This window comes from Rattus norvegicus, chromosome 7, assembly GCF_036323735.1.
Source record: "Rattus norvegicus strain BN/NHsdMcwi chromosome 7, GRCr8, whole genome shotgun sequence".
Taxonomy (NCBI): domain Eukaryota; kingdom Metazoa; phylum Chordata; class Mammalia; order Rodentia; family Muridae; genus Rattus; species Rattus norvegicus.
Genome location: NC_086025.1, coordinates 60,360,333 through 60,375,224, shown reverse-complemented (window position 1 = coordinate 60,375,224; position 14,892 = coordinate 60,360,333). Strand labels below are relative to the sequence as shown.

The window sequence follows — 14,892 nt, the reverse complement described above, 5'->3', positions numbered from 1 at the left end:
ACATGAATCACAGATGCAAAGTGTGTGGGTGGGATTCATCTTCGCCTATGGCTTTCTCACCAAAGGGAGGTCGCTGCGTGTGTGGCGTTTCTGCATTCACACTGCTTGCGTGTTTATTTGTAGTTAGATTCTTGTCAGGAATCTAAGGGATTGGAAGATGAGCTGCAGTGCACATTTATGGAGAATTAGCCCCAAATGCAGCCTGTGACATAACCAGTGTTTGCTGTACCTTGTCTGTGGGACATATGCTTTGTCAACGCTCCAAATACTTCATCTTTCCACCTACACAACTGCAATTACTCCGTTCTCAGTGCTGGCTATATTTTATTAAAATATTTAAGCGATGAGGGAGAAGTATATGTGCATGTGGTGTGTGTGTGTGTGTGTGTGTGTGTGTGTGTGTGTGTGTGTGAGAGAGAGAGAGAGAGAGAGAGAGAGAGAGAGAGAGAGAGAAGTTTCTCTCTGCAATGTGGCAGTGTGGGCATATCTTAGAATACCTTTTAATTTTCTTTCCCATAGAAGAGAATGAAATGGACAAAAGACCACAATTGGTTCTGAGGCATAGACACCGACTCCAACATGTGACCATGCCCTACGGATACCTTCAGTATTTCACGTACAGCCCCTAACTTAGATCCCACTGACACATAGCTCATCTATGGTGCAAACACAGTAAAGATTTGCAAAAAAGGGCCAGAAGGAACACAACTCTATGCCATGCAATTTATGCGACAGCGGCTGACAGCAAAAGGGACAGAGGGGGATGTAGAAAAACAGAACATGTAGTCGAAGTTTTCAAAGACGGCAAGAGCAGAAAACCAAGGCCCAAAGAACATCACAATTATGGAAGACGAGTTAATGGGATTTTATATTCCTTTTCTGAAGCCACTAAGATATGCTTAGTATTTTCCCATATGACCTGTTATTTATAAAGGAAAGGGCAGATTAGTTTCTAAAAGAGTGTATGGACTACAATTTCTTGGAGGGGCTCATGAGGGAAAAGTCTACTCACTACAAATGCTTACTAGGACTTTGGGAGGGGATGAGATTATAGACTTTTCTTTTTGCCTATTTGAATTTTCTATAAGAAATACAGCACGTATGAAGTAAAAAACATGCAGGCTTATTAGCATTAAAAATACTATCCTGAGTACATGAGTTTTGGTGTCTATAGTTAGGTTAGAGATCTCTGCACACTGCCAGGAAATACCAGGTGGAGCTATTCCTAGCTCAAGCTTCTCAGGTCCCCAGATAGGGTATAGAGAACTTCCCTAAAGACAGTCCTGCATACGGGCATCCTGTGTGTCAGGAGAGACACACCATTGTGAAGGCATGCTTATGACCACCGTCTCCTCCACAGGCCGCTACACCTGTGAATATTATTCATGTTAATTTTAGCCACAGCTCATGATAAAGCAAGGACTCTTGAGAATTTAGTGACGATGACTTACTGTAGTGTGGTATGAAGTTATGGGTGTGGCTCCTGTCAGAGGAACTCACTCCTGGGACCTGATACGGTAGCTGGCCCAGAGAACCAGGCAGGAAAGGGCTCCCTGTGGGCCCAGTTGGAAACCTACTCTGCAGGTCCCACCCTGACTACACTGTTCGGCGCTATGCCAAAGTCACTGTTTTAGAGAGACAATCAAGTGCCAGCAGTGTTTCCCACCAGTGTTTGGCTCACCGGAGAAGCCCTTTAGAGAGTTTCTGTCATGGGTAGTGGTCAGGTGGGCTGTGTGTGGTGGCCACATTAGGTAAGGAAGGCTTACCTGGAGGGACTCACAACTAAAGCTTTGCCTATATGAACCAAACAAGTGATGAGGGCTTAGCAGACAAGACCCTCTTATCACCTTCTGGGCTCCTGTCAGTCAAACTGTTGCTCCATTGTCAGGAAGCCACAAACCAGTGGAAGCACAAAGACTCACCAGCACTCAGGCCTGGCCAGACATTCTATTACTGATTTCGTAGAGGCCAAAAAGATCACATATAACAATATGGTTATATGTAACACTATACATACATGTTTTATGTTGTATGTTATATGTAATATATACATGCACGTGCTATATATACACATGTATACTATATGTAACAACATATCATGTGTTATATGTAACGTTAGTTACACATATGTAACATATATGTAACACATATACATGTGCTATATCTAACAATAGAGACATTATAAAGTACAGATGAGGAAAACCACAGACAGTGAAGAGCAGAGAAGCCACCCGGAGGCTGGAGACGCCATCTTTGGACTATAAGATCTTACAGGATCAACTGTTCCTCTAACTGAAGGGACAAAACAAAACAATCCAACTTATGCATTTTCTTTCTTTTATATTTTACAGGAACATCTGCTGTAAAATGTATCTGATTTTTCTTTGGTAACCCAAGGTGACCTTACTTTGCAGATGAGCAGGGATGCTAGTCTTTAAGCAATGTGCCTGAAGTCACCCAGCAGGTGTGAAGAGCAGGTTTACCTGGGCTCGTGCACCTCCCAGTCAGACAAGAGGTCTGGTTCTTCTAGGTCTATGAACCCATTCATGGTACTGTGCCTGGCCACATGGGGTCTGACTGGGGAGAGACAGGTGGACCTAGGTGGAGAGCCGGCTCTTTGGCTTCTCCCCTGTAAGTCTGGCCTGCTTCTTTGAACATCAACAAGGCTCAATCTTCCTCTTCCACAGAACATGGCTACCTCCTGCATGGCACAGTCCAATGAATCATTTCTAGCCCAGGACTGAGCACCGTATGGAGGTGGGGCAGGCGGCATGAGCCAGGCAGTGCCCAGAACAGCCGGGGCTTTGAGTGTGCTTTTCAAGTTAAGGCTAATTGTTCAGCACTGGACAAAGCAGGAGAAAGTGTAACACAAATTGTTACAACCAGGGAAGAATAACACAAATTGCTACAACCTCTCAACAGCTCTCTGCTCGTTCTTCCCACAGCTCCTTTGCTCTCTGTGGATAATTAGAGAGAACGCTTGTCAAGTACAGAAAGTTCAAATCACTACAGTGACTCCCAAAACCCATCACACATCATTAAACATTAACGAGAGGTGCATAACTCGGAGCGGAGGGAAATGACATTTCTTCACAGACACCCTTCAGCTTTTTAATCTCATTAGTGCCCAAGTTTCATTTCCATCATGAAGAAGCCAGGACATGGGGAGGTCAGTGCTTGGGCCAGATGGAAGGCCGTGCTAGGACTTTCCTCAGGGATCCTGCCTCATTCTCCTGTATTGCCCCTGTTTGTGGTAGACCATCCTTTCTCACCCACACTCCCAGCTGTCTTTGAGCATTCAGAATGACTTTTAAAAGAATTCACAACTGAACACTGCTACTGATGCATTCAGCTCCCTCCTGGGAAGGCCAGCCTAGCTGCCATTTTCTCTTTTGCACTGGGTCAGTCTCATGCTAATGGTGAGCATACCACCTCCTATCCTTAGTGAAATCCAATATGGCCTTCCATTTCAGAGACCCGAGGCCAGTCACCAGCTAAATTTTTAATCACTAAATTCCAGAAACAAATCACTCAAAAATTTTAGGTAATGAATACTAAAAAAGCATACCATTAGAATTATCCCCATCCCAGTTGATCTTACCCTGTGCCCAACTTATAAATTAATATGCCTCCCAGGGACGAAGTATAGGAAACAGAACGCACAGGGGCCTGCAGGGCCCAGGTTTCAGACGTCCACTGGGAAGCTTGGAATACATTCCTTGCAGCTAAGTAGCCTTGCTTCTGTAATGCTGGAAATGTGGAACCGGTGAATTTCCATTCAGACAATTACCAGGGACGAAAATACTGAAATGAGAGCAGATGTGCGTGACCCAGAAGGAGAGAGAGGATACATACCCAGAGAGACCACTGACGCTGGGGCCAGCATGTGCAGAGGCACTGTCGGGGGACACCAAAGTCCCCAGGCTTATGTCCTACATTGCTGAGGGGAGACGTGCTGCAAATTTAGGTGTGCCCTAAATTAGCGAGTGGAGATCACAGCTTCAGTTGCTAGACAGAGCCAAGCCACTGATCTGAGGTAAATCTGTCTGAAACACTGGACAACTGCCACAGTGAGCATAAACATTTTGTGCATATGGAGGGCTCAGCCTTCGGTGCGATTTGAATTTTTTTTCTTTTTTCTTTTCTTTTCTTTTTTTTTTTTTTTTTTCAGAGCTGGGGACCGAACCCAGGGCCTTGCACTTGCTAGGCAAGCGCTCTACCACTGGGCTAAATCCCCAACCCCGCAATTTGAAATTTTTAACCAAAAAAATTGAATCAAATCAGATCCATGGGACCCTGAGCAGAATGGAAACACTGGTCACATCAACAATTTTACCCATCAAATGAGGACTTCTAAGTCCCTTCTCTCACTTTCCTTCTAGTGGCAAATAATCTGTAAGCACTAATATTTGCCAGACATTTCTCTATAACCCAGGGAAGAGGGTGCCTGTCTAGGGAGGTCAACAGGAAGCTTCAGTGAGGAGATTCTAGAGGGTGCAGTAATGCTGGGGCCCAACACTGGTATGGGAGCCCCCAGAAAGCCAAAAGGGGTGCTGTCCAGGCATAAGTATTTGTATGTGTTAGGGATTAACAGTAGGGGGACCTCCAGTGTGTGAGAAGAGCTGGGCAAACCCTGTCTGGTGGTTCAGCAGTAAGGGCAGGACAGGTAGGAGGAGACTGGAGAGAAGGGCTGGGGCCAATTGGGAGGACCCTGAATGTTCTTTCAAGAGTTTAGACGAGCTCAACAACTGATTCTGGAGGGTTTGGGGAAGGGAATTTGTCTGTTTTTCAAAGGTTATCCTTGTGGTGGGTAGAAACCAGGCTGGTGCCAGACAGAGCTGAAGAGATTGACCAGAGCATCTGTTGGAGCTCAGTAGAGAGATGTTGGTATTAGGCCAAAGGAGACGTGAGGGAGGTCACAAGAAGCACTTGCAGGAGGAATCTGGTGTCAGAAATGACAGGGTGTGTGCTGGGACAGACTGGACTGGCAATTAATCATAATTAACTATCTCCGTGACATTCCAGGCCTGCGTGCGCCTTTTCTTAACAGTGTTGTCTCAAGTCAAACTTCTGCAAGCTCCTTTAGGACCACAGACAAATCTGTCATGGTATCAACACTGTCACAAACTTTTCAAGGAGAAATACTAGTTTCAAGCATTTTTGAGAGGAGTTGAGCCTACTTTTGGAAGAGCTTTGAGGGGATATAAAGTGAGATTTGATTCCTGTCACAAATGAGACGGTGCCCATTAGGGAAGAAAGAGAGAGACCCAATTATGCTGACTGTGAGAGTGAGGTGGTAGCTTAGCTGAAGCAGGCCTGGGCAGCAGGCATGGAGGAACCAGTGAACGGGGTCTGTCTGGGATGGCACTGGGGAGGCAGGGAAAGACCTCAAAGAAGAGGTGATGTTTCTGTTTTAATTTTTCTAGGTGGCATCCCAAGGTATGCTTCAGGGGCAGGGAGGGGATGATCTTATCTTCTGATCTGCCCTAGTATGAACAAGCCATACCATTAGCTCATGCTCTTGTGGAAGCCCCTGCTCCAAGTGCCTTGCCTGTCTCACCACCTTCCCAAACTGTAAGCCCAAAGTAAACTTTCAAGGGTTTTCTTCAAGTTTTTTTTTTTTTTTTTTGCTTTTTTTGGTTTGTTTTTGATGTTGTTTTGCTGGGGGTTTGGTCGTAGTGCTAAGGAAAGAAATGACTGCTGTGTCCTGGAACGTTGGGGACACCAATGGCACCATTTGGGGAAAGGAAAATTCCTTCATTTCTGAGCATTTTAGGTATGAGTCTTCTAGGGTATCTCATTTATTTATACCTTACTTACCTCATTCCAGGGACAGTTGCATGTGAGATTATATAAATGCACATAAAATGAAAAAAAAGGACAAAGGTTTGTGGAGACAAATCGGGACCATCAGAAGCTAGGGATTAGTAAATGAATGCGAAAGGCATGTGCTGCGGTATCCTTTGATTTTCTAGAAGTTCACAATATGCTTGCACACCAGGGCTATCTGTGAAAAAGCCCACACCTCCATTTCTACCAGCTCTTCCTTCACAAGCAAGTGCATGGGAGAGCAAGCGGTCCTCGACGGCACTTTGAGAGGAGGAAGCTGTGACACAGGAACCACTGTGTCTGCGGTACCCTTCCATGGCTAACGCTCCACAGTCTTCTCCAGCTGAGGCTCATGGCACAGATCTGGGAATCTCTAAGCAGATACAAGAACTGGAGACCCTTCACACTGTCACATTCAACACAATCCTTCAAAAAGACCAGAAGCAGCAAGTTCACCTTGTCTAACAAATGTCTGGGAGACTGCTGCCCTGAGTGCCAAGCCAGAAGCTGGTGAGGTTGGCTCTGCTTCGGGGTGTGGGAGTAATGGGACGGGCAAAGGCGAGGACAGAGTCTAGCAGTGCCATGTGTTTCTGGAAGGCTTCTGACACTGTGCAGACACAATAGAATGGAGAGAGAGAAACGGCTGTGGGATGAGGCCTGTGGGGAAACTCTGGTGGGTAGTCGGTGAGCTAGGTGAGCTGCTCAGAGATAGGACGTGGATAAAGTGACTGAAGGGGGACACTGGGGTATATTGAGCAGGTGTGAGCACTGGGCAGGTGTGAGCACTGGGCAGGTGTGAGCACTGGGCAGGTGTGAGCACTGGGTAGGAGTGAGCACTGGGCAGGAGTGAGCACTGGGCAGGTGTGAGCACTGGGTAGGAATGAGCACTGGGCAGGTGTGAGCACTGGGCAGGTGTGAGCACTGGGCAGGAGTGAGCACTGGGCAGGTGTGAGCACTGGGCAGGAGTGAGCACTGGGCAGGAGTGAGCACTGGGCAGGTGTGAGCACTGGGCAGGTGTGAGCACTGGGTAGGAGTGAGCACTGGGCAGGTGTGAGCACTGGGCAGGTGTGAGCACTGGGCAGGAGTGAGCACTGGGCAGGAGTGAGCACTGGGCAGGTGTGAGCACTGGGTAGGAGTGAGCACTGTGCAGGTGTGAGCACTGGGCAGGAGTGAGCACTGTGCAGGTGTGAGCACTGGGCAGGTGTGAGCACTGGGCAGGTGTGAGGAGCAAGACCCTCTGGCGAAGGAGGGCGGATTCCACAGCTGACTGAAGCAAGGTCAGTCACACCTATAACACTGGATCTTGAAGGCTGAGGCAGGAGGTTTACCATCAATCAGTTCAAGGTCAGTCTGAGCTACAGAGTTAGACCCTGTCTCATTCTACCTCACCCTACCTCTAAGGAAAAAAAGAGCCGAGTGTGTGTGTGTGTGTGTGTACTAAGTGCAGTGCTCTTAAGTAGTGTCAGATGAAGGGTGGTAATAGATCAGGTGATAAATCCTGAAAGTGCCAATGGCATGTTTATTTCCTATAAAGACACGCTCTCTGTTTAGCTCAGGGCACTGTGGGAGCCTTTGTTCTACACAGAGAGAGGAGAGGCTGCCAGATGCTCTGCCCACATCAGCAAGCTTCTATTTGCAGAGGGGCAAGGAGGAACATAATGTCCATTGCAGATTCCTGGGGATGTTGTGACAGTCACAGAAACTTAGTGGCTCAGATCAACGGTATCTAATCTCTCCTGGCTCTGGTAGTAGTCAGGGTCGTCCTAGGCTCTGGGGAAACATCCTTCCTTGCTTCTCTCAGTTTATGGTGGTTTCCCACATGCCTTGGCGTTCCTTGTGTTGTGTCTCTCCATGGCCATCTTACTCAGATGACAGTTACTGGATTTAGGGTGGACTTTAATCCAGTATGACCTCATCCGGTTTTGCCAAGATCCTATTGCCAAATGAAGTCACGGTCACAGAAAGTGGTGATTTGGTACAGAACATGCCATTCAGTGTGTGGCGCACATATTTCAAATCATGGTGTGCAAGAGGTTTTATGGGCTAGAAGATCCTTCTGCTCGAGTCCTCTGGCTGCAACATTGCTATGTGGCCATGTGCTAAATGTATACAGGGCTGTGGAAGATGCTCTCCATGCCCAGGAGGAAGAGGAAAAGTAGTTGGAGAGCTCTTCAGCTTTGCCACACATCCTAGCGGGTAAGAAGGGGAAGCAAATTGGACTTCGAGGGCTGACCGGAAGGAACGGAATGGAGCCTGTCCCAGAAGGAGTTCACCTAGGGACTGCAGGCTTGCACAGAGAACCCTGCATAGGAAGAGAAAGCAGCTGGAGGAAGGCACAGAGACATTTGTGTAAGTTGAGGGAACTCAGGGCGGGGTTGGTGAAGATATGGTGGGCTAGGCATGACGGGTGGACTGTTGCCGAGTTGCCGAGACCAATCACACGTGTGGAAGAAGTCAGAATGTCCCGGGACAGACTAGAGCAGGGCGCAGAAGTCTGTGAAATACTGAATGTTAAGGGAAAAGAGGGCTGGGGTTTGTCTGGCTTTCCAAGCCTGTTGTCCAATTTCCTTTAGGCATATCCTGGGACATATTTGTACGTTTGTATACACTTGTGCACCCACATTACACACAGATACGTCAGGAAAACCCACGGATGTAACTTCCCTCCCTCTGCTGAGCTCCGCTGGACAAGTGCGGTGTAGTGATCCTGAAAGTTCCTGCTGAAATGTTGGCTCAGCCAGAAGACTGCCTGCTGGTGGTGTAGCAAAACAGTAATTAACACCTGGCTTAATGCAATTACACCTCTGCTGCCAAGAGCAGTGGCTTAGCAGAAGGTGCTGCCTGGGGCTTCCGGGTATGACATCATCACTCCTGAGAGGCTCTGAGCAAAGGACTCTGCGCGCTCAGAGGTAAGGGACACCTTCATAGCCTTTCAGAAAGAATGCTGTGGTGTGCAAACATGGCTGCTCTGGGGTGGGGCAGCTCATTCAGATACACATATCCTAGATAAGGTCTCTAATACCTTTGTTGATAAGGAAGCCGCAGGCATGTTCGGTATTTTGTTCAAGGTCCCGGAACACAATGTAGCTGAGGCCAGGACCTAAATCCAGTCTGACTATGCATGTGTTTCACCTGACTGCTCTTGTCTGTCACTACACTGGGTCTCTGCTACGAGAACACATTTAAATAAAGGGTCCAAGGATGCATACAGCAAGTAGTCTAGTCATTTTTTTTTTTAAGTAATGACCTATTCACCCCCGGGCTCAAATATACACTTGGCAAAAGGACTGTGACATATTGATGGCTATTTGACCTGCCTGCCTACTCAGAATCACAAAGAACATGCCTGAGAGACAGAAAAGAAAACAAAAAACAAAAAAACAAAAAACCCCAAGCATACAGTAACTAAACCAGAAGGTAGCTACACAAAGACCTGGGCGCAGAAAAGCAAAAGCAAAAACAAAACAAAAACAAAAACAAAAACAAAAAAACAAAAGAAAGGCAAACAGGGAGAGCTTCTGTGAAAATCAACCAGATGAACGGAAAGAGTATTTCAGTGCAGCCAATATGCACCCAAAGTAACTAGATTATCACTGTAAACTTTCTGGGAGACCCACGCCTGTGCCGGTGGGAGCACGCTGGTGGGAGCGCGCTGGTGTGAACTGACTTGAATTCAGGACACAGCCCAGAACCAATAAGACGGGCGTTCTAGGGACCTGCACGGATATTTGGCAGCAACGCCAGCTGAGTGACATTCTACACCGGAGCCCCACGGCAGACTCGAAGGCCACCAGGAGAGCTCCTAACACACACTTTTCATCAGCTCAGCAGTTCGCAAAGTGCCCCCCCCCCTTCAAGCCATTTCTTCCATAATGCACGATTTATTTGACTTCCCACCACACTCTTATTGTAAACTGAGATACATTTAAGGGGGCGAAGTTTTCTCTCTGTAGAAGATGTAAAAGGAAGAAGGCATACTAATGATCACCGTTCACAACTCTGACTTACCAAGTGCTTACCGTACAGCAAGACGGTGTCTAGAGTAAGCACTCGAACGCACTTGGTTACCACGTAATGCTGACATGATTCTATGTGAGGTTTACACTGTCCCTATCTTATTCATTACGGCTTTCAACCCCACACGATGAAGCAAACCCCACAAGAGCAAGGCTTTTACCATCAGCATCACTCAGACCTCTGGTTTCCATGGTAGATGTGCAAGCACGTTTGGAAAGGAATTCATTCACTCATTCACACGTACCCATACGTCTACTTCCGCCACTGTCTTAACCTGGTCCACTTCTCTCCGGTCCCCAGATTTCCTCCCAGATGCTAGTGTGGCTGGGGCCTCACTTCTTCTGTCCTATCCTCACTTCCCTGGTCGTGGGTAACGTCTTTCTGTGCTCCCCAACTCCTGCCGCAAAACTGCAACTCACAACTCTCTGTGTGGTTAGTCCTTCGTCTTTTTCTCTCCTTAGGCATCACCACGCAGCACACCCAACACGTTACTCCCATGCTGATCCCCCTTCCAGACCTGCAAGAGCTTGGGCTTGCTTGGATCATGGCTGAGTCTTCATGCCAAAGGCAAACCGCAGTGCGTGGGCGGGGTCTGTATCTGGTAAATGGATGAAGCATTTTCCTGGGAACCTTGAGTATTATCTCCAAGCGTGGGTGGCATCCGAGGAGTAGGAACTAACACAGCAAGACAGGATACTTTCTGCTGTGCTGCACTTCACCCCCAGCAGACAGGCTCACCTATGAAGGCTGTGTGTAGCCTTCTTTTCCTACCTGCTATCAATAACACCCACTCCCCACTGGCTCCCGGAGTTTGGTGCCTTCCTCTGGAAAGGAGGACAGGCTTGAAGGTCAAATGCCCAGGGTATTCAGATAACTTCCTGAGAAGACAACCATCTGAAAACCACGCATGACAACCAGTAAGGACAGTTTAGCAGACATCAAAGACCTCATCAAACACTGAAGGCCTTCACATACTACCTTCCTGCTGGGGACAGATCAACTAAGATTATAGGTGCAGAAAAAGTACCGTTTCACCGAAGTATGTGCACCATAAAATGACCTAAAAGGCCAAATTAGCTTGCCGGCATTCAGCATTAACCACATCTGACATTGCAGAATAATACAGCAAAGAGGACCATCTGCAGGACTTGTTACAATGGATTCTCACCTTGGTAGCCATCTTAATGCAGTGTGGTGCCCATTGGCAGTGCCAAGAATAAAGGGATAGAGAGATAGAGAGGGTCACTAGCCTAACCTCAGTAACCTCATGTTAACACTTTCACAGGCAAAACTTCTTTCCTATAAATACCTTGCAAAGCCTCCCAGCACGTTAAGAGAAGATATTAAAATCACAGCTTGGTTGGCTGGGAGCAGGAGCTAAGACTGCAACCACGGTTTCTCAGAGATCCAGCTCTCCTCAGCTGAGGGCACTGAGGCTGAGAGAGGAGCTGGGCCATATAAGAATTTTCACTCTAATTCCACCTTTGAATGACTGGACCTATGTTCTAGGATATCAGGTTGTCACTAAGACATAGGGGCAGTTCTCATGTTGAGGATCTGTTCCCCAACTGGTTCTTGATCTGTCAGTAAAGAAAGCAATGGGTCAATTTTTGGGTGGCAGGTACAGGTGGGACTTCTGGGTTCCTAGAGGAAAAGGGAGATGCAAAGGAGAGACGGAGTTCGCCATGCATTGGAGAGAGGAGACCCAGGCAACTATGTGAGGTGAAGCGGGCTGTGACCACTTCTATAGGTGGGTGGTCCGAGATATTTAGCAAGGACTAGATTCAACTGACCATCTAAAGGCAGGTGGGAGGAATGGAGCTAAGAGTAATAAGGGCAAGCTTTTCCATGCCGGAGAGAGTAGTGCGTCTCTCTCTCTCTCTCTCTCTCTCTCTCTCTCTCTCTCTCTCTCTCTCTCTGTGTGTGTGTGTGTGTGTGTGTGTGTGTGTGTGTGTGTGTGTGTGATCTGTGGATTCAAGGGAAGCTGGGAGGGGGCTGGTAGTATGGCTACTTCCTGGAGCTAAAGCAGGGTATTGCAAAGCTACATGCAACACTAAGAGACCCCAAGACACAGGATAGAGATGTGAGCTGGCCCACTTCCCTTAGGTAGCAGCACCTAGAGGGGAAGAGGAAATACTCTCTTGCAAGTGCCATATAGCACCCATGTGTGTGTACCATTACCACCAACACTACTCTTGAGTTGGAAGGAGCTATCGTTCCGTAGCCCCGAGGGCACAGTGGCCCCTTCCTCATTCTCTCAGGTGCTCAGAGTATACTGTAAAGTAGTGGTTCTTTTTTCTCCTTGAGACAGAGTCTTGTTCCGTACCCCAGGTTGCTCTTGTATGTATGCTTTCTGCCTCAGCCTCCAAAATTCTGGGATTATAGCTGTGCACCCAGCATGCCCAGCCCCTCGAGTCCAGCTTTTAACCTTGAGCAGCACACATCCTCATCATGTAGAGGACTTGCTACAACACAGACTGCTGGCTGCCGACCCGGAGGCTTCTGACACAGGATGCCTGAGACAGAGCTGTAACTGGTTCTCCTACACAGGTGCCCAAGTACCGCTGCGGGCTTAGGGAGCCACAGGCTGGGAAAAGAGCATCCCAGAAGCCTCCTGTGTGGCCTGTGGAGATGTGACAGGAAACACAGAGGTCTGCCTCTCTGCGTGTATTTGTGGCTGACTGACTGTACTATTTTCTTCTTCTTAATCTCTTCTACAGGCTTTGGACAGTGCTAAGGAATACACTGAGATAAAAAGAAAAGAGAGGCAGAGACGGCATATTTAACTTCCACAGTGTAGAGTGGTGCTTCGCCTGTGATGTTTTTAGATATATGTCAAAGAAAATAAGAGGTGTCCTAGACCTGGAGCAGCCAATGGAAGCAGATCAAGTGTATTTCTGGATCAGAGAGAGGCTCATGGACGGATGAAGCACTCAGGAGCGACGAGGAGCTCCGAGAACATGCAGCACTGGCCACTGGTGAAACGCAGGCATAAAACAAGGAATGAACAGCCCTTCACAGTCTCCAGGGCCGGAGGCAGTTATGTAAGGTTTCATTATCTTTCTATCAGTAGAGAGGAGAGGCCTATGAGAGAAGACACCACAGACATGTAATTGGTTTTGAATTTAGAAATGTAAGTCTTGTTTAATATCTAGATCCTATCCTCATGAAAGTTCAGACTTGCTGTAGGAATTCACCTCTGACCTAATAGAGAAAGCTTTAAGTTAAATTGGAAAATTCTGCAAACTCAGAGGGAGTGAAAGGGATATGAACCGGATGCCATCCTAGCCAAGCTTCCAAGGTGCAGGTAGAAGGGCTTGCCTGACCCCTGACCCCCCGCCTGTACGCATTAACGTCTGCTATGAATGCTGTCAACACAGATCACACACTTTCTTAAGACAGTATAAGAGTCTTTTATTTTATTTTTTTTCTTTTGCATGCGATTTTCTTTTTCAAACTCAATTAGTTGGACACACCTGACCCAATGGTTGCTTGCTTGCTCTTGCATGGGAACTAATAGATGGCCACACCCTTGATCACTCCACCTCCTCCAGGAGAGTTTTAAGCATGTCACCATGAGTTCTCAGGAGTCTTCGAGGTCACTTTCGAAGTCTGGCAGACACTTGTTTTAAGAAAATCATAATCACACTGAATGAAGGTCTGACTCTCTGAGAGAGATGCTTGATCTAACAGTTATGTTGTTTTCAACAGGGACTGTCTCCAAAATGAAAACACAACTTCTAAAATGGTCTTAAAACGCTGTGAACTTTAGAAAGTTGTTTTGAAAAACCATCTTTTTCAACACTATGGAGGAACTGGTTAGGCCCCCCAAAGTTTGAGGAGTCCTGAGGCGATTTGAATGGAAATTGTCTCTGTAGACTCATATTTGAATACTGGTCTCCAGCTGGGAGAACTGTTGGGAGGGATTAGGAGGTGTGACCTTGTTGAATGGAGGTGTGTGACTGGGTTAGGCTTTGCCTTTTCAAAAAGACTTGCACCAATTTGGGCTTGCTCCCTCTACCTCCTAAGAGCAAGATGGACACCCTCAGTTACAGCTCCAGTAAGCGCCGTGCTTACCACATTCCCTGTCATGATGGTCACACACTCTACCTCTCCAAAACCTCCTAAATAAACTATTTTATTTACCTTGGTATCGCTGCTTTATCACAGTTACAAAAAAGTAATGAAGACAGACGCAGTCCATTTACATTGTTCTGTAGGAGCTAGGCACGGTCATGTGTGACCATCACCATCCCAGCACCCGGAAAACTGAGACAGGACAATGAGGAGGGGAAGGCAAGCCTGGGCACATAGATTCAGTCTCAAAGAGGAAAAGGTTTCTAAACATAGCTATCCACTTACTTATACCCATAATGCATTCTGGGCGGACTCTGAGGTGCCACTGAATATGAAGTGTGCCGGTATTTCCCGTATGAATAAACAGGGAACAAAAATGTTAACTAGAAATTCCTGCTTTAGAGATGTTAAAAGAGTCTTAGTGTGGAGGGATGGGTGGATTTAGTCTCCCAGGATCTGGCTCTCTTACTCCAGTCCTCTCCTTCATCACTAGGGACCTTGGGAAAGTTGCTTCTTATAAAGTGAGAACAGCAATTCCTACTTTTCACCCTATTATTGACAGAATTAAACATGCCCTTGTCCTGGTATTAAGCAAGTGCCTAGCGCCTAGCTGTCTCGCTGCTGCCTGTGACTACAATGCTTGCAGTTGTGGAATCAAGACGCTAGTGACTCTTAACTGCCTTCCTTCAGTCTGAACAAGTTCGCCCACTCTCAGCTTCGAAACCTTGAGACATTGTCTGAAGTCAGCAGTAATGGATCCTCGGTGCCGGAGCCCTCTGGAAACAAAATGAAGTGGTCTTGTAAAATGGAGCCAGGGTACCTTCCTGAAACGAGGAGGAGCGAAACCTGAAGAGCTGGCGACTCAAACACAGTGCACGCCCTCTCTCCTGACACTTCCATGCTCCAGGTTCACTCCGGCTTAGAGTGAAAATCCACCCACCATCTGCTTTGCCGCTTGTCCCTTAAGAT

General features: G+C 47.2%; 1 protein-coding gene across 2 annotated transcripts in view; it reads right to left on the bottom strand.

Moving 5' to 3' along the window:
- Window positions 1-14,892, bottom strand: part of Ppm1h (protein phosphatase, Mg2+/Mn2+ dependent, 1H) — a 260,861-nt gene that overhangs the window by 109,723 nt on the left and 136,246 nt on the right. Inside the window, exon 5 of one of the 2 annotated variants that reach the window (XM_039079145.2) lies at window positions 2,328-14,699. The exons of the other annotated variant lie outside the window; for it this stretch is intronic. Within the exon in view, the coding sequence (XP_038935073.1) occupies window positions 14,555-14,699 (145 nt within the window). The 3' untranslated portion in view covers window positions 2,328-14,554. Of the gene's footprint in view, window positions 1-2,327; window positions 14,700-14,892 lie in introns of those variants that run through there. 2 annotated transcript variants of the gene reach the window in all.